At 40.1% G+C, this 18,756-nt stretch overlaps 2 protein-coding genes across 2 annotated transcripts; both read right to left on the bottom strand.

The window, feature by feature from the left end:
* Window positions 1-17: 17 nt before the first annotated feature.
* On the bottom strand, window positions 18-8,609 carry LOC110173450 (adaptor related protein complex 2 subunit mu 1). Its single transcript, XM_020939451.2, has 12 exons — window positions 8,451-8,609; window positions 7,007-7,128; window positions 4,370-4,635; window positions 3,990-4,072; window positions 3,832-3,837; window positions 3,563-3,698; window positions 3,340-3,484; window positions 2,604-2,723; window positions 1,985-2,120; window positions 1,800-1,897; window positions 1,579-1,690; window positions 18-1,125 (listed from the first exon to the last, which is right to left on the bottom strand). Exons 2-12 carry the CDS (start codon window positions 7,078-7,080, stop codon window positions 991-993), a joined length of 1,311 nt encoding a protein of 436 aa, XP_020795110.1. The 5' UTR covers window positions 7,081-7,128; window positions 8,451-8,609; the 3' UTR covers window positions 18-990.
* Window positions 8,610-9,130: 521 nt separating this feature from the next.
* Window positions 9,131-18,693, bottom strand: LOC110173568 (segment polarity protein dishevelled homolog DVL-3). Its single transcript, XM_020939596.2, has 15 exons — window positions 18,156-18,693; window positions 17,021-17,090; window positions 15,745-15,860; window positions 15,077-15,189; window positions 14,856-14,991; window positions 14,289-14,379; window positions 14,139-14,208; window positions 13,610-13,749; window positions 12,756-12,832; window positions 12,535-12,602; window positions 12,297-12,446; window positions 11,680-11,811; window positions 11,373-11,540; window positions 11,075-11,275; window positions 9,131-10,265 (listed from the first exon to the last, which is right to left on the bottom strand). The coding sequence occupies exons 1-15, from the start codon at window positions 18,314-18,316 to the stop codon at window positions 9,910-9,912; spliced, it is 2,049 nt and encodes a 682-aa protein (XP_020795255.1). The 5' UTR covers window positions 18,317-18,693; the 3' UTR covers window positions 9,131-9,909.
* Window positions 18,694-18,756: the final 63 nt, after the last annotated feature.

The following is an 18,756-nucleotide window of genomic DNA, read 5'->3' on the forward strand; positions in this document are numbered from 1 at the left end:
AAAATCCAGACAGTGGGTTTGGTTACATTGTCAGATTTTATTGGACACAACGGTCACCAGGGCAACAAACAGAGCAGACAGTGATGAGGCAAACACCAGGGGGAGACATCCCCTTAATGTGGACATACTCCCCTAGTGCCAATCTTCCCTTTGTGCCTCTTTCTACAAGCAGAAGCTCAGAGCCAGAGTGACAAAGCTTGAGACACAGATGGAGGCATCATAGCCACTTTAAAGCTCACAACAAAACAGCACAATGGTCAGACCTCATATCTGCCTGGAATGTTCAACATTTCATCTTTGACCCAAACTTACACCGGCCAACCTTTAAAATACTGTCTTCTCCGGTCAGTACATAACATCAGTCTTTTTAAGCACACTTTCCAAGCTACACATAAAACATTATGTTGATAATAATTTGCTCTCATCCTGCTTAATGGCAAGAGACAAAATTTTGAGATCTTAACCATTTTCTGGAAACAAATACCAAATCTGCTCACAATACAGCAACGGACAAAGCAATTCGATTTAAAGGGTCAGCTATATTGACAAAAGGAGTAACTCTTAATCACAATAGCTAAAAATTATCATAAAGTGTGTCGCTAATTTATCTGAAAAGGTAGCAGGAGAGGAGATAGTGGATACATAAACACTAAGTAAACACATGTAAGCACCCCATATTCTGCCTCCTGCCCACCCCCCCCCTGGCTTCCTGCATCACACGTCTAGTTCTTTCACACCATTTTTTTTTTTTTTACAGGTTTACTCATCACTACAAGGTATACAATTACAATGGTTCACATTTTGCATATATCTGTGCATTATACCATATTTACTTTTTTTAAACAATGTAATATGAATCTCCAACACTAGTTAAGATATGGGGTGAAAGAGAGGCTCTAGATTGTAGAGGGGTAGACACAAAGTGAAGAGAAAGAAAATAACAGGATAGATGAGACAAAGTGGTCAGTTTGCTGCCAGGCGATAATGATCTTAGCAGCGAGTTTCGTAGATGCCAGAGCGGCCGATGTAGCGGACCCATTTGATGACGTCGTGGTCACTGTAGTTGAGCTTGGACTCAAACACCTTCAAGTAACGCACCTTTAACCCAGATGGAGCGAAAGGAACCTGCAGAACGAGAGACAGGATTTACCACAAGTCAGAGCATGTTAGCACCAAATCGTTACACATTACAAGTGATAGAATAATAAAGCTGAACTGAATATGGGTGTGATACAGAGAAAATATGGCTGCAACATGTAAAGACTAAAAGTCTTCCTAATACAACCTGTTAAAAATATTATTCTATTTAGAAATACTGACCTCAGCATAGGGCTGTGCAGTTAAAATTTAAAATTGGGATTCAATAATTTCTTTTTCAATAGAGGTCTAAACCAGTCCAGCCAGTAAACGAATGGTTTGATTCAAAGTACATACTTGGGAAGAAGACCATTTTGCGTGTTAAATTGCAATGCTTAAAAGTATATTGTATATTTTCAGCAAGTTAAGTTATTAATGAGACAATGGATTATTCAATATGAGACAAAAAAATATTTTCTTTGGTATATTGCTCTTCCCTACCTCAAAGTTCATAGAGATTGGAGGCCTAGCCCATTTCTTCTTATCATTGGTTGGCAGCAGCTCAATCTCAGCACTGATCTGAGACTCCTTCATCCCAGCCATGCGCTTGATCCTATAAGATACATTAACTTTTAGTTATGGCAATATAAATCAGGGTTGCCATAAAGACATAGGCAGTGTTAAAGATTAAGAAAATGTTGAAAGCATGTGTGATAGCTTACTTCCAGACGATGGCATTCTCACTGGCCTTGTACTTGGCTTTTCCCTTCATACAAATCACCTGCACGCCACTGGTGTTGAGGGGTGTGGGGATGCGCACCTTAATTAAAAAAAAGTTACTTATGCCTTAATTTATGAATGATACATCATTTAGACAAGTTGGAGTAATAGAGCAAGTAGAGCTCACCTCAATCTTCTGAGCCAGCAGTGAGGGTTTAAAGTTAGACTTGATGACCACCTTAACCTCCAGTTTGGTGCGCCCTACTTCTCGAACCAAGGGGATAACACGGAAAGGCAGAATGATGTCTTTTGTGGTTCGGTACCTGGAATACATAATAAACAATAAGTATATAATTGTAACACTGAATACTGTGTTTGAGTAACTATTCTGCTACAGATACTTTACTTTCATTTGATGGTATTCAAAATACAGTTAATCTAAGGAATACTTCTTCATACACTTTTGGCTTTGAACTGCACAGTATCAGTGAGAGAGAAAAAGAAAACCCCGCTCTTGCAATGCGTGTGCTTGCAATTTTCCTTCTCTAATTAGAAAAATCAAGTTGCTTGAAATAATATTTTTTTACTACAATATAATGCAATTTGGTATAAAAATATGTATTAATATAAGTATTTAGAATGCAATACTCTTATTGGCCCATGTATCGGAATACGTTACAAAATGCAGGTATTTGGTATTCTGTAAATAAATACATTTGTTAGTATTCTTTCCATCACTGATTATAATTCCATACATTCAATCACTTACAAACTGTAACATAGGTATTAAAAGCTTTTGTACGAACCTCATGAGCTCATATTCTCCATCAGGAGGGATGAAGCTGATGCTACGCTCAGAGTCAAACTTACTGAGGCGCACACACTGGTGGAAGGTACAATCGTCGATGGCTATGGACTGCTTCCCACTGTAAGACAAGGCAAACAAAACTGTATTAGAAAAAAGGCCCAACTATGAATTTTACCAGGATGTATTCTAGTCTATTAATGTTTACAACAAAAATATGGTCACACACAAGCACCAAGACACCACAAACCCTGCTGCAGGTTAATGGCTAATTCTGTAATAGACCAAGTCACAATCGCTGTTACGTGTTTGGGGAATGGGTTAAGAGATCAGGCAGGTAGGTGTGGGGTCATAAAACAATCCAGCCATACCAAAAGAAGGCACAATGAGTCAAGTAAACCAGGCCAAATTGGAGTGTGTTGGAAGTGAGGAGCTACAGTGCAGAGAGCAGACTGGAGCAATGTGCTGGTTTGATGTGCCACATAGACAGGAAGGAGTGTGTGAGTGTGTGTGTTTAAGGATGGGCAAAGGGTGAGGACACTTCAATACAGTACCTTCCTCCCCCTAAATCACTGAGGTACAGCACATAGAAAAGAAAGAGGGAAAGAAAGAAAGGAGAGATGCATCCAAACAGAAAACAAAATTAAAAAACAAAAGAAAGGCAAAGTTTCCCTTGCTGAAAGTAACAAAGCACCAAAGACGCAGGGTTTATGGTATTTATGTTGTATTTGGCCTACCTCTTCCCTGCGTCATCAGAACCACCGCCCTTGCCCTGTTTGTCGATGACAATCTTATCATTCATCCCAAATTTACACTCTGGCATCCCGCTCAGATAGCTCTTCATCACTACTCTGCCAGACACGTGCGCACTCAGGACTTGACCTATATAAGACATTATATTACAAACAACAGCACCGCTATAGATGAGCATGTGTATAGTGTGATTTGTACGCTTCAGACCTTGTGGGGACATGAGCAGGTTAACGCTCTCCAGCACATCCAGGAAAAGCTCATTGCGGCGATACTTGATGCCCTCACGTCGCCAGCCAATCTGCCCTGTCACCTGGCTGGTGATCTGAGACTGCTCTTCTTTTGTCTGTGGGGGAAGCACAGAAACCTTAGAGTCAAATACAAAGACCATGCTCACAAAGGGGCAAGGCCCATATCAGGGACCAATAGGCACATGGGACAGGTGGTGCAAAGCAAACAGAATGACCATCCAACATTACCTGATGCTGAAGAAACACATGGCGGGGGGCAGGTGAAGAAGTGAAAAAAAGAGAAAGAAAAAAGAAAAAAAAAAGATTACAGATTATAAAACAAATTAGCAACAGCAATAGTTTTAAGATTAAAAAAAACATTTGTTCATTTACACCTTGTGACTTACCTGTCCCTTGATGCCCTGCTGAGTAATAAAGGTTTTCAGAGCCCCAGTTTCAGAATTCTGAGGGTAACCAAAATCCAAGATCTCTGCATGAACAAACAGCATCGATGACATTGACTTTTTTGTACTATTTATGAAATAACTTTAGAGATACAAAGACACTAAAACCTAATGCACCAAGTGCATGGTGCTTTAGTACCAGTTCAAACATTAGTTTATCAATAACATTAATATGCAGGTTTGTGGTAAAAAATTGCCAAATGGCCAATACATTTCAAGAAGTCAGTGACATCATGTATACCTTCACTCATTTGCATTTTTGTATTTCATACATCATGCATAACATTGGATTTAATAATAGTTTCATAAAACAAAGCTGTTACCATCCAGCAGCTCATAGATGAGCACAAAGTTGTTCTTGATGTTCTCCTCGCTGATCTTGCCGAAGTATGCGGTCATTACGTCGCACATCTTGTAGAGGAACTCGAACACCATGGCAGCATTGACATTCTGCTTGGTGACCGCCGCCAACCAGATGTTGGAGCGTTTGACGTGGAAGAAGCTTGTACGTGCAATGTTAGTCACCGGGGATCGGACCTGCTGCCTGGCATGGATGACGTTCACACGAAACGCATCCACAGCATTACGTCTGTGGACAGAGAGGTTTACATTACAAACTGTGGCACATTTTAGGCCGGATGCTCTTCCTGAAAACTAGCCTTTGGTTCAATTACGGTCAAACACCCAATTTGTTGCGAATGACCAGGTTGAGACAGCCAAAGTCACACCCAGACATCAAAACCACTAAACTCTGGATAAACTCAGACTATGTTCTTTATTTTGTAACATAAGGCATAATTTATGCTTGCCCTATGAGGCCAGTACAATAATGTGAAGGTGGGAAAAGAAGCCCGGCTTAACATGGATTTGTAAATGACAGTGTTTAAGTGTTGTGAAAGCAAATGTCGTCACAAGAGAAAACAAACATAGACCCAACTTGGTTAGGCCTCTGGGAAAGTCATAGTGCTGAAAAGAAGTCCGGTGACTGTCAGGTCTTTATTTTTAAAGGATAAAAGTTGGACCTACAGGGCAGGAGGACCCCATGCTCAGACTACATGCTCAACACTTGCAGCAGGGCTGTGGGCATCAGTGCTCTCTGCAGGCCGCTGGCAGTGACAGACTAGTTAATTTGCTGATATAGTTTACACTGAATAACATCTTTGAGTTTATGTTCCTGAATATTGTCACGACAGGTGATTCATGCTCAGGAGGTTCACTGTGGAGGTCAACAACATGCAGTTTAGGGCTGGGGTGGGCTGACCGTTCAGATCATGAGAGGGAGGGCTCATGCTAGACAGGTTGGATTATCCTTACCTATTCCTACAAGGGCCAAGATGGACAGATGATGTAAAATGGTGGTACAGAGAGGAAAAGAGGATGAGGTAAAAGGAAAGGCAAAAATGCACAATACATTTTCGTGCATGAACGCAGTGACTACCATGGCATGAATGTTAAATATGATTTGAATTTACAATTTCTGTGGATGACACATTTATTCCACGTTAGGAACAAGGGACAGTTGCCAACTGTGTCCGTGTGTGTGCTACATACTATAGAAGATGTGTATTACATTTATGAAATGACAGTTTTGTAAACAGAAATCACAGTGTAAAGGTTTGTGTCAACAGAAATCACAATGGAGGTGTGAATGAAAAGAAATAGAACTAATGAAACTCAGCTGTGACAAAATTTGCTGAACATGAACACCAGTTTCCTCTTTTTCAACCACACAGAGAACTACTGAGTTCCATTTATTTGTATTTCCATGCATCTAAACTTAAATTTATGGTCCTATATAATGCTGATCTTTTTGTAAAGAATTCAGACTACGCAATGGGTGGCAGATTTTTGTCATTTTCCCTAAATTATGTGGAAAGAATAAAGGAAATAATCTCTACAGCAATGAGACATCCACAGCCCTGTTTTACTATACACCTTTAAGACAGAAATGTAGACACATTCTGTGTAATATCTTTTTGCACTTTAAGGTTCAAACTAAGTTTCTTGAATACCCTTTAGTCTGATGTTCAAGTAAAAAAAAAAAATTGGCTAAACTAGAGTTTTAAGGCTGTTGGCTGACTAAATTGTAAATAGTGCCCACTGCATGTCATCTGGTGTTAATCGAAAAAAACACTTCAATTCGCGTTTACCAAACTCATTCTTGTCATTTTGGTGCACACATTACCCGCAAAGCTAACAAAGCTTTCCTTTTTACCTTATTTCAACGTCCTCTTTCCTCTGTGACGCAGCAGATAGACTCTTAGCTTTGCCTTTCTTTGCAAAAGTACTTTTACTTGTTTTACATACGCATTATACTACATTAAAATGCCATGGCAATGGTGACCAACAATAAACCTACTGTTGGTCACCATTGCCATAGTATATGGAAGAAGACTTTAATAAATAAAATAATGTTTTTAAGTATCAAAAAGGTTTTTGACTGTACCATCCTGTATATTTAAGGCTTTACAGCTACAGATTACATTTGTTTGTGTTTCCCAGGAGAGTAATGTGTGTAAAGGCTAAAAGTTAGCACAAATAAACTTCAGTTGGCGCGTTTTTGGCTAAACAAACAAATACACCCAATCAAATAAATCACCAATACAGTAAAGGTGAAGCCTCAATTTAATACTTCTACTTTCTACTATACAATGTGAGGATATAATATAAACATGCAAAGTAATCTACACAGCCTGAAGAAAAGCAATTTGTCCCCATTTCAATCCGAAATGGAAAATAGTTGAACATGACTTCCTATATGTTCATGTTTTCTTTGCATTTCCAACATTTGCAGAGCCTAATATAACATAATATAATATGTGATTATTGACCATTATAACAGTGAAACAGTTCACTGTAAACCAATTGGCCCTAAGGCTACTTTAACACTGTTACGGTTGGGCTATAGCAAAAGAAACATACGACAAAAGTCTTTTGAGTGAAGACGTTGGGCTACATACCCAATATCATCTCTGTAGACCCGAGAGATGAGGACCTCCCCCTTGTGGTTGTAGATAAACAGTCCTCCAATCATTGTGGCTGTTTCTCAGTCCAAAGTGGCCATGGTTAAACCAATCCCTGCCTGAGGAGAGATAGAGCATGGGTAAGAGATAGGAGGAAGGATACTGGTAAAAGAGAGTGTGTGACAGAGAGGACAGGGAACGCTTTGTCACATCCTCTTTTAGGATCCTCTACTTTCATACAACCATCACAGTCAGGCAGGCAGCCTGTATATGCCTGCAGCTGCCTCTCACTGGTGACTCAATCCTGTTCAGTGCACACACAGATTATCCCACTTCCTCGTCAAGAAGCAATGATTGCAACTATTCCCTTTTCCAATTGCAAAGGTTAAGACAGCGTAGTAGCCACCAGACTGAGGGCAGGATGCACAAGCAACTGCTGAGTAGTTAAATGCATGGTGCCCTTTGGCTTGAATAAATGTCCGCTTTGAATGTGGTTTATGAATGAAAATTTTTCATAATACCACCCGGTGTTTACTAAACACCATAAACAAACATCTTACAACATTGTGTATGATGATAAAAATAATACTCTATAACAAAACTGTTATATGTGGCCCAGTTTTAGGACGATTGAAGCGCTCGTGGATCAAGTCTCTCCATCCAAGGAAGAAGATTCTGGAAATGTGTTTTAATTCCTCGAAGGCAGCGGGTCTAAATACGCACAGTAAGCAAGTAGACACGGCACAACCACGACACACGTTAAGTTAAAAAACCCTGAGTAATTGAAGCCTAGTCTTCTAAATGTGCACTTGGATGAGCGGGATTAATCGCCCTTTATTGGCCGAAGTCAAGATGTCTGCTCGCTAAGGCCATTTCCGAATGAACATATTACCTATAGTTGTTTGTCTCCATGTAAAAACTGAATATGAATGGCGTGATTAATTACTTCCAGGAAATTAAAATGGTTCAAATATCGATGGTGACATGACCTTCAGCTAAGATCAAAGTGACGGAGAAATACCGAGGTAAATGTAGCAGGCTAATTTAGCTTTAGCATAGCGGGCAGTGAAGTCTACGGAGAGAAATACGGAATACTTAGTACAGCCTTTGCAAATAAAAGCATGGATATTTAGTTCAATTCAATCTGGGGCGTTATACAAATAATTCACCTGTCTAACTGTGCATACAATAATGTGCACATTTTTCACAAACTATGTTCTAAATCGAAAATACTTTACGATACTGTGTATGTAGTGAATTTTAACCGAACGCGTCTCCTCTTTTCCGGTCACCCAAGTCCTACCACCGTGAGCTTAATGCTTCTAACGGGAGCTAATGTGGCTACGGCTAACACTCGCCCGGGATGATACGATTGTGCCGGATTTGAACCGCGAACGTCGAGTGGATGTTATAAATCAAGCCAAAATCAAAATAAACTCACCCTACTACACTCTCCGACACCTCCAACCCGACAGCCCCTCTCCTCCTTCGGTCGTGAGTACGTCAAGAAGGTCCAGTGAGCCCCACTTCCACAGCGCCGTAAATTCCGCTGGCTCCTCCGATGATCGCCGTCAGCTGACCCGCCGTCCTTACGTACCACCATCCACTGTGACAGGAAAAGGCGCGGCCGCAGCGAAGACGTGTACCGCACCCAAGCCTAGCCGTACCGCGATAAGATGGACTACTACAGGGCCGATTATTGTGTAGAGGATTGGAATTAATATAACATATTGGTGAATTTGCGTAAATTACCTAAACCTATTTAATCTCCTCTGAATTGCATTTGGTTCCAGTCATTCAGTCCCAGGAACCAAAACACACTACGGTACTATGAATAAAATGCAATTATTTATAACATATAAGTATCTTTGGAATTTCATACAAAGCAATGAGAGCCCCTCGTTTCCTCTGAAATATTAACTCAATGTCCAGTATGTTGGAAAGTCTGCTATCTTCCCTACATCTGTGCACCAGATTTCCCAACCTTTGAATTCCTTTTTTGGAGAGTCTGGAATTTGACTTCTAAATGCAAATATGACCCCAGGTACAAACAAACTAGAAAACTAGACTGCTATTCTATATTCATACACAAAACAGCACAAAGAAGACACACATAACATGTTAAGTCATAAAACTATATTTATAAATAAAAAGACAATTTCCTTGATTGATAGTAGTGTGAAATGTTAAGAAACTTGTTATCTATACGTCATCAGAAGATAGAGACTGAAAAGGCTCTAGGTTCCAGATTACCATAATGTAAAAATGAAGTTGATGTTCATATAAAATGTAGCGCAATTAAACTATTTTGTCCATCTAACTTTAAAAAACAAAAGAAATGCATTGGTACAGTAAAATGACTGAAATTCTCTTATTACAACAAACACATTTCCATTTCTTACTTTCTTGGACCAAACAAACCTCTGACCAGTCTGAATCTCAGGTTAAGAGTTAGTCTTTATACTTTGTTATTGTTGGACATCTGCATGTGAGCCATGGAGGAGCAGACACAGGTTGGCCTGATTCATGTGCAGGGCCAGGGTGGAGGAGGACTGACAATGTTACACACAGAAAGCAGAGAGAAGAGAGAAGAGTGAAAAACATCCAAATAGGAAAGCTGAGTCATCTCCTTCAGCTGTCCGATTCCCCCTTTCTTGTTGTGTCTTTGCATTAACTCTTTCCCAGGGAGCAGGAACTGAAAAGGCGCTTTGGTTCCATGTTGAGGGAATTTCTTCACTGAAGAAAGTATGGCTATGGTAGGGGAAAGTATAAAAGAAAAATACAAACAGCTTGGATTCCACTTCATAGGAATCTAACATTTACAGCGTGCATCCTTCCCTCCCGCCAGCCCTCCCATATGCGATACAAAAATGCTGCGTTTGTGCTTTCTATCTCCCGTATCACATCACATCAACAAAAAATTCTCCAGCGTTTCCAACTGCCATTCGCAGGGACTGCCGTGAAGCTGTGAGCTCAGGGGGCACAGAGGACAGCTCTCTGCCTTGTGGTGCTCCAGGGGCAGATATGGAGAGATGTTGGGGCTGTGGGGGAAGACCAGGGGGGCCATAGACCAGGCCGGGCCCAAGGCCTATTGAATGAGAGTTGGCACTACGGTGGCTCACAGAGCTCCGAACACTGCGCTCACTAGGTGGCGCCACTGAGCGCTCACTTGGAGCCCGGCTCCTGATTTCAGTCTCACTGCCACTGCCACCAGATTTCCGACCCTCATTTTTGCTGCAGTTAGAACCACTGCTCCCTGTAGTAAAACAGTGAAAAAAGTTCTGTCAACTATTAACACAAGTGCAATGTTATTTTTTACTTTTTTCTACCAATACAATAATTCAGGGTCCTATGTTACACACTACTGTCTCTTGTGAGCTTTAAGCCATGTAATAATGAGGTTATCTCATCAAAAAATACCTGGAGTTGTCTTTTGTTTTCAGTCACACATGTCTGAGTAACTTTTTATTAATCTGTCCACATCTCCAAAGCTCAAAATGTCTGTTCCACCTTGTGATGTCATGTAGTGGAAGTTTTCAAGTTAACTATCTTTTACCTTTAGATTGGGAATTTCAAGGCTAAAATTATCCAAATGATTCTAGAGGTGTATGGAGTACAATATAGGCACTTTAATCTACACTCTGAGAATCTAGGCCATCTAGGTCATTGTTCCACAGACTACAAAGATTCCCAGAGGAGCTGCCTGACTAAAAGTGCTAATGGTCCATTCATTGCTTTCCACACTTAAACAGCAATGCTGAATGGCAATTACACATTTTTATTTTGTAACCACACAGTGAAATGCTCTTGAGTGAAATGAATATGTGTGCCAAATCATTTATGCATTTTCAGTGACTAAAACGAGTCAACAAAAACACTGTCTACGGCATGGGGAGTTGTAGCTGTTAGTGAATGCTACATCTCAGATGCCATAATATGTGGCGTCATATTCTATAATCCAACAAAATGATGTATGAATTTCCTTCTTAAACAAAGTAGAAACTTAATGTGTACTGTACTACTGTGAATTGATATCAGACTAGTTAACACTAAAATCTTTCTCACCACTGTGCTGGCTTCCCATGCTGCCACCACCAGGCCCAGTGGGGAAGGGCTGTTGAAGCTCGTAGGGATGGGGAATAGGAAACTGGTAGGGCATGGGCATGGGCCATGGGGCAGCCCCAGGATGGGGCAAAGGTGGGACAGTGTCCTGGTCCGATGCTCCACTAGAACCATCGTGATCATGAAGAGACAGGTGGGCCATATCTAGAATTAGAGTGTAAATATAACAGATGGTGTTAGAATAAAATACTTTAAGATAATTTTTATTTATATTTTTATCCAATGTTTGATGAAGACTTACTACCACAAAGGTCTCCAAAAATGTAGTAGCACTGCTCAGAGAATGTGATCTTGTTGACAGTGTGCCTAATATACCCAGCCTTCAGGAGGTTACTGGCATATTTCCGTGCTTCACGCCGGTCTGAGAAACCCTCAACATGATGGAAGAGCCAGTCCACCACATCAGAGCCTAGAGGAAAAAAAACAAACAGAGCTTACAATCTATGACTACTACCTGATCTGTTTCAGATATAAGAAATGACTCAGTCAGTACAACTGTATATTAAAAGACTTCTGTTCAATAACCGACTCTGTTTTGGTACACATACCAATAAATGCATTTGCGATTGTAATCTTGAGCCACATCCTGTCCCGCACCTCCAGACCAGATTCTGGGCAGGCCATGGCCTTGGCAACAGTTCCCATATCACTATGAATGGAGAGGTGGAAATCATCGAATCCTGGTAGAGAGTAAACAGATGCAGGTTATTAAATAACATACAATACCTTTTTTCCAATCATGTCAGTTGTATTTGTAAAGTTGTACTTTAAAAAAAATGACAGAAATGGGTAACTGAGCTCAAAAATAAATAAAACCAACAAACCCCGTGATTACAGGGAAGATCAAAGAGGTGTGGTTTAGTTATGACAAGAATTATTGACCAGATGGGAGCTGTGGAGCAGTCTTCACTGGAATGCAGTACGATATTTGTGAGATTTACTGACCCAGACTGAAATGACCCAGAAAAAAGTAAATGGTAACAATTGTCAAGGTCAGCCTGGGTTTGTGAAAAATAACCAGCGCTACTAAAATGGAACATCTCGTAAATGGTAAAAAATGTAAATGCATTGCACTGAACCTATGAAAACTGATTATGATACCAAAACATTTCAGTTTATAAAAATATAATGAATATTTAAGCTATGAGTTTGTGTTTTCTCTCACGTTCTGTCTCGGGGATGGAGCTGCTGATAGAGGAGCTGGTAGAGGTGACTGTGCTCATGGAGGGGCTCATCCCATAAGGGGGATACACTCCAGTCATAGCTGCAGTGTGGGACACCCAGGCAGCGGGGTCTATCGGCCGAATAGGCTCACCTGAAAACACAACAGTTTTGTGGTTAAAAATATTCTAGAGACACATGTAGGAAATGATTTCAGGTAAAAGTGACCAATTAGCACTTACTCCTGGGAAGAGCAAAGCAGCTGCGGGGGTTTGGGTCCCAGCACTTGGCCACAGTCAGCGTAATAGGACTAGTAATAAAAGAGAAAGTTTATACCCACACTGCTGAAATAAAACAGCCTGGAGTTCTGGCTTAGTTTACAGCTATTCTCAATTTACACATTTGTTTTATGGAATGATATCTTCACTTTAATAAGTTACATTTTAAACTATGTGACATTTACCCAGGTTTGTGCACTATATCTCTCAGTACCCGCACTGCATCATCGTTGCTCATGTTCTCAAAGTTGATATCGTTCACCTATCAGGACAAAAACAGGTTTAACTTTTGTCTGTGTGGTTGCCATTGCATTATACATTTACACGCTCACTTTATGACTGCTAAGAGTAACCAAGACGCCAGACAGTTTTGTACATGCCATTTTACAAGCTCACAGTCAATAAAGCACACAACTCTGCTGGCCAAGCTAGTTTGCAATGTCAGACTTCAGTTTTTAACAAGGAATGTAGGTAGCATTCAGGCATGGTAAGAGTATTGTATTACAAATTTGTCTCTAATTTTATTTTTACCTGTACATATACATTGATATAATTATACCTTATTTGACATCAGTCCCTTGCTATTTTTGCTACTTAGTTTATTTATATTGTTGCGCTTTGTTATTATAATATATTATTATGTGTGCAAGTCTAATAATCTACATTAACTGTATACAGAGAGATATTATATTTGCAATCATACTTGCTTCACAAGAGAAAAACATACTCTTGGACAACATACTTTTCTGGCATTGATCAATTTGCAAATAGCTTTGGCCCAAACATGTCCAATTTGACTTTGTAGTATGTTGCAGCTCTATTATCACACCAATAGATAAACCAATGTTACAAACCCAGTTAGTCAAGTTTGTTATTTAGCTAATATAGTCATGGTTTATAATGAAGTTAACACCATATACTTTTTAGCCATTATTTTTTTATTTATTGTAATTCATTTGCAATAGATTCCAAGAGCATAGTGGTCTAAACACAGTGAAGCAACAAAACAAGATTTGATTGGGTGTCATGACTGGCTCACCTGTAGCAGCATGTCCCCGGGCTCAATGCGTCCGTCTGCAGCCACAGCTCCTCCCTTCATGATTGAGCCGATGTAGATCCCACCATCTCCTCGCTCGTTACTCTGTCCCACTATGCTGATGCCCAAGAAGTTGTATTTCTCTGTGGCATGTTTTAGGAACGGCCAAAAACAAAAACACATTCATCACAAAAATATATATTAAAATTAGATAAACATAAACTGTAAGCTATTGGAGAAGTAGGGCCTAGACAAGGACTCATACTTTAAGATCTTTTATCTATTTTACTGATAACTTTTGTGTTATTAAAGTCTGACACAATTACAGGAAATCTACTCGAATAGAGTGTTTAGTTTGAATTTTGCATTGTCCTTATTATATTCCACCTTGAAATGTTATAAATGTATTCTTTGACCAACCAATTCTTAAAAAGATTAATTTTTAATGCAAATTTAATTTTTGATCCACAGTCCACAGGGTAAACAAGCAACATAAGAATCACACTTATAAAGTCTTTCCAAAGCTACATACCCATGTTGAGTGTGACCGTGATGATGTTCAGAGACATAGTGGAGTCTGTGATGCTACTGAATGAGGACGACTGTTGGGGAAAAACAGCACCAGGTGTTTAAGGCTTATCTGATTTAAGAGAGTGATTTCCTGAAGAGCGTGAGGTCATACCCTGTCCATATTAGAAGCCTTTGGTTTCCTTCTGCGGCGCCGGTGACGTCTCATCAACCGCGAAGAGCTCTGCTCAGTGGAGCTGCTAAACCTGGTATTGAGAAAATAACAGAACATCACTGATATGATACTAGATGATGACCCTGTTTCGATACTTATGCTGTGTTAAGCAGTATCGAGAACAATCTAGAACAATAAAGCAGAATATTAAAGTTTAAAAATGTATCTAAAAATGTTATGGAGTTTCTTTCCACAGCAAAATGCAATGTGCATGTGCTGCTGCTTCAACACTAATCCACTATCCTTTTAACAAAACTTTATTTCAGTGGGAATAGCTTTCATCTCTTTGGACTATAAACTAAAGAAAACATCCTGGACAAAGCAGGGAGCGTAAGACTGAGAAGACTCTTGTTACTAGAACTCAAAACTCCTGAGGGGAACCATGGGAGGTGACCACAGGAAGTAGCTCAAAACTAGGCATTCTCTGCCAACAGAGTGTGTTTAACTCCAGATGCATTTCTTCAAACTAAGCATGCGTGCTTATGAGAGCGTCACATAGACACTGACCTGCTGGTCGCATCATCATCCTCTGAATCAAAGCAGGAAGTGGACTCCAGCTCACTGCTCATAAAAGACGAGCAGCTGTCATAGTCTGGACCTCCGCGTGCCATTGCCCGGGATGAATATCCATTCTGCCTCCCACCTGCAGCAGAGAAAAGAACTTTACCATTTATAAAACAGTCTGAACAATGTATTAGGAAGACAAAGAGATAAATCTGGTCACTAACCATGTTCATTGGCATGTTTTCGTCTTGGTCTCTCCCTCTCTCTTCTTTGTGACGCCGCAGAGCCCGTCTCTGCGTCATTGTCCAGAGTGTCCCGGCCACTGACTGTTTTCCCACTGCACAGAGCAAGACCAGGTATTATTAACCAGAAAATAATTTATTGTAACTGCATAGAAATGTGTTATCAGTATTTGACACAAGTATACACTAATGGCCAGATTGCAGAAAAAATTATCAACACTTGAATTGTGATTTGAAAATATATATATTTTTAAATAGACAATATAGAGTCCCTTTGGATAATTACTGTATGTTCAGCCACTTGATGTGCCCTGGCGTCAAAGGCATAAAGCTGATAATGATAGGACTCATCAATCTCAAATGATGATAGAGTGGTTAAGGTTATGTTATTTTTACACATGCACTCACTAGCCAACAGATAATGTATTTACTTAAATCTAGGTGGTAACATTCTTTGGCCACTGAGTGTATAAAAGATATCTGCACCTATTTATTCAAGCTAATGTGAAAGCCTAAAGGCCTTTGTATCACTTTTTGACTCCACTGTCACAAATGCAAAAACTCTACAATATTGTGTAATAAATTACACAATATAAATCACTAAAAAAGATTAAATATGCCCATCCATGCGTAAATTCTTAAAAACTCACTGGTATGAAGGTGGTCTGGAGTCACCGATGCCCCCTGTCCTCTCCAGAGGAGGGGGTCCCTCTGAACTGTCAGCCACAGACCCTGCGTCTGTGAGAGCTCCATCCCCAGACACCAACTGGAAACAGGACAATGAAAAAAATCACAAAACATAGGAAAGTTAGAAATGACATAGCTGAACACATATTTATTAAGAAAATTAAGAGTATCAACATTTCTGCAACTCAAACATCGAGTGAATTAGGTTTACAACGATGAGTCTCATTAAGGAAAAATGTACTCTGGAAAGGATTACTTGGTGGTAGGCAGGAGAGACATTCAATACTTTAATATGTTTTCTGCATATTTGATTAGTTTTATTTGTACTTGATTCTGTTTAGTTAATATAGATGAAAGGCTGCTGAATAAGCTTGTCTGATGTAGTCATGTGGCATGATAAAAGCCAGCCACAGAATCCCAGAGAGCAATCTGTTAAGTCATTGAAACAACAGATGAAGAACAAAGACAAACACATGGACATACCCTGGCAAAAATAACATGGAACATTTCAGCCCTCTCCAAGTCATAACAAACACATGCCCCACAGTCTGCCTTCACATGGGACATGGCTTTGAATCAAAAACAGCTAATCTTTCAGGTTCTGATGAAGCTTACCACAACTGAGAGACAAATCAGGAGGAGATGGTGGATTGTAATTATTAACATATAGATATTATTACCCACTGGATGAGTCCTAGATCTGTCGCATTATAGTCTGTATTAAATTATCCAAATGCATCTGTGTTTCACATCAGAGCACAAAACACTCTTTCTTCTGGATCTACTTTCTCCACCCATTGAGATCTAATCTTCTTGTTAGGCGACATGGAGTGTGATTCTTTGTTACGGGCGTTTTCCTAGTGTCCTGTGATTTCACTTGTTTTAATTTAATTTTCACTGTATACAAGAGAGGAAGGGTGGTGGCACTAGTACCAGACATTTGAAAACTCAATTTAACATACAAATACAGAGTAATAGCTCCTATACCTACAAAAAGCCATACATAATGTATAAAAAGAAGCTAATGAAATTCATTAATATGTCTGTAGGAAAGGAGAAAATATTAGAGAACTGTGTTACTACGCTATTTATAAAGCTTTAGCATTGCTGTTTACAGTTGTAAATGGCAACTTTTGCAAACATACTCTCCAAAGCAAACAGGCTTAATGAACACAGAAACACAAGAAGCACAAACTTCAGTGAAATAAACAAATAGTAAAGAATGTATTAAAAACTTACCCATGACACAACACGGCCATTAACACAGGGCAGCTTAGCGTTGTCGTCGGAAATTTCCTCCTTAACCACCCTGTTAATAGAGCCAAGCTTTGTTTCAGTAAACCTTTAACAACACAAAGCACTCAGGCAGCAATAAAACACGGGGCTACATTTAAAGCTTTGGACATGGGCAACAGTGAGACATAGTGACATCTGGGACAAACAATACTGGTTTAATGGGTAATGCTGCCACCAACAAACACCCAACAGCAAAAATGCATCTTTGTTGTAACAACTTGGGTTCTTAGTTACCAGTGTTTTTAACATATGCCTTACATGTTGAATTATTTGTTTGTCTAAGATAGACAAGATAGAATAAGAAGAAAGAGCTCAATCATCTTTGACATTCTTCCATTAGTTATTCAATGCTGATCTCTTTTCATGACAGACTGATATGTTTTCAAGCATGTTCCAAATGTTTGTAGTTCGTGCCCCACCCAATGAGAGTTTTGCCAAAACCAACTTTAGAGATCTAGTTTATTTAGGTGCATTAATTTAATTCACTAAACATGTGTAGGACAAGCTAAAGAATTTGGGTTTCCAGAGACTTTTGTGCCCAGAATTACGTGCTCATAAAGCTGCCACAGTGATGAACAGGGCATTCCTGAGTCTGAAGCTGCATTCCTCTGAGCTGATACACAACAACTGCAGGGCCTTTTCATTTTGACATTAGCCTCTTAGCTGAAGCTAAACTACTTTTGACAAGACCAACTTACAGTTTCATAATGTGTTGCACTGATGGCATTGTGAACTGTCAGGTAGATTTTTTTCCCCCCAAAATGAACAAAAGTACAGGTCGCAAAACAGCAGTAATACCAAACATGGGCACACAGTACACGCAGGACCCTCACAACCAGTCACACAGGCAATGTAAACATTGGGGTAAGGACGCTACACAGCTGCTAACGCTAAAAGCTCACAGCTAGCAGCTAACAAAGGGAGTCAAACCCCTGCAGAATAAACGGACAGGTTGGGTAAACGCAGATGACACGCTAACTGGATCAGGTAACAGATGCTGCTAACTTTGAACATTTAAGTGCTACGGGGATGACAGTGATAACGATAAAATCAACAATAGAAAAGGTGAAGGAGTTACCCGAAGTCATCATCCATAGATTTGAAGTAAAACTTGTAGTTTGGTTTCTTCAGGACATTTTTGAAGTCTGCGAGAGTGACTTTGTCCGCCGGAACCGGTACTTTCACCAAATACGGCGTCTCCTGGTCGTCGAGGTGGTAGATAATCTTGGTCTCTCCCATCGCGGACTGCGGCTGTGGTCTTTAGGCAGACAGGGTGCATGAAGCCGAGGGCCTGGCAGGCTCCCTCTCGGGCCCCGACTCCCCAAATGTGTGCCGTGGTCCTGCGGCTCTGGCTGTCTGACCGACTCGCTACGTAGCTCTCCTCCTTTACCCCCAGCTCGCAATGGTTACGCCAGACTTTCAATTAAAATCCACTTTTCAGTTCTCAAAATCTTCTAACACAACCCGAAAACCCTTTCACATTTGTACTACGCGTATAAAACTAAAATAAGTCACCGCTATTTGTTTAAAATGTCTTTAAAAACGAAAAGGATAAACAATCTCCGTGGTCGGGTTGGTTTTCTCTTGCAGCAAAGATCGACACTTTGTGGAACGAAGTGCGCAGAATGGTGTGGTATTGTACGGCCGCGCCCTCTAGCGTAAAGGAGGCGCATAGTGGA

The sequence above is a fragment of the Boleophthalmus pectinirostris genome, unplaced genomic scaffold (genome assembly GCF_026225935.1).
Source record: "Boleophthalmus pectinirostris isolate CB_2022bp ecotype Guang Dong unplaced genomic scaffold, ASM2622593v1 HiC_scaffold_16, whole genome shotgun sequence".
Lineage (NCBI taxonomy): Eukaryota > Metazoa > Chordata > Actinopteri > Gobiiformes > Gobiidae > Boleophthalmus > Boleophthalmus pectinirostris.

What these genes read in the sequence shown, in the direction of transcription:
- LOC110173568 (XM_020939596.2), bottom strand. Translation starts at nt 18,316, where the DNA reads ATGGGAGAGACCAAGATTATCTACCACCTCGACGACCAGGAGACGCCG. An exon ending in TCCAGACCACCTTCATACCA is followed by an intron (nt 15,190 to 15,744) that starts GTGAGTTTTTAA and finishes TGCTCTGTGCAG; the next exon opens with TGGGAAAACAGTCAGTGGCC. An exon ending in CATGGGAAGCCAGCACAGTG is followed by an intron (nt 10,266 to 11,074) that starts GTGAGAAAGATT and finishes GTTTTACTACAG; the next exon opens with GGAGCAGTGGTTCTAACTGC.
- LOC110173450 (XM_020939451.2), bottom strand. Translation starts at nt 7,080, where the DNA reads ATGATTGGAGGACTGTTTATCTACAACCACAAGGGGGAGGTCCTCATC. An exon ending in GTCTACAGAGATGATATTGG is followed by an intron (nt 4,636 to 7,006) that starts GTATGTAGCCCA and finishes CTCTGTCCACAG; the next exon opens with ACGTAATGCTGTGGATGCGT. An exon ending in GAGAATGCCATCGTCTGGAA is followed by an intron (nt 1,691 to 1,799) that starts GTAAGCTATCAC and finishes TGTATCTTATAG; the next exon opens with GATCAAGCGCATGGCTGGGA.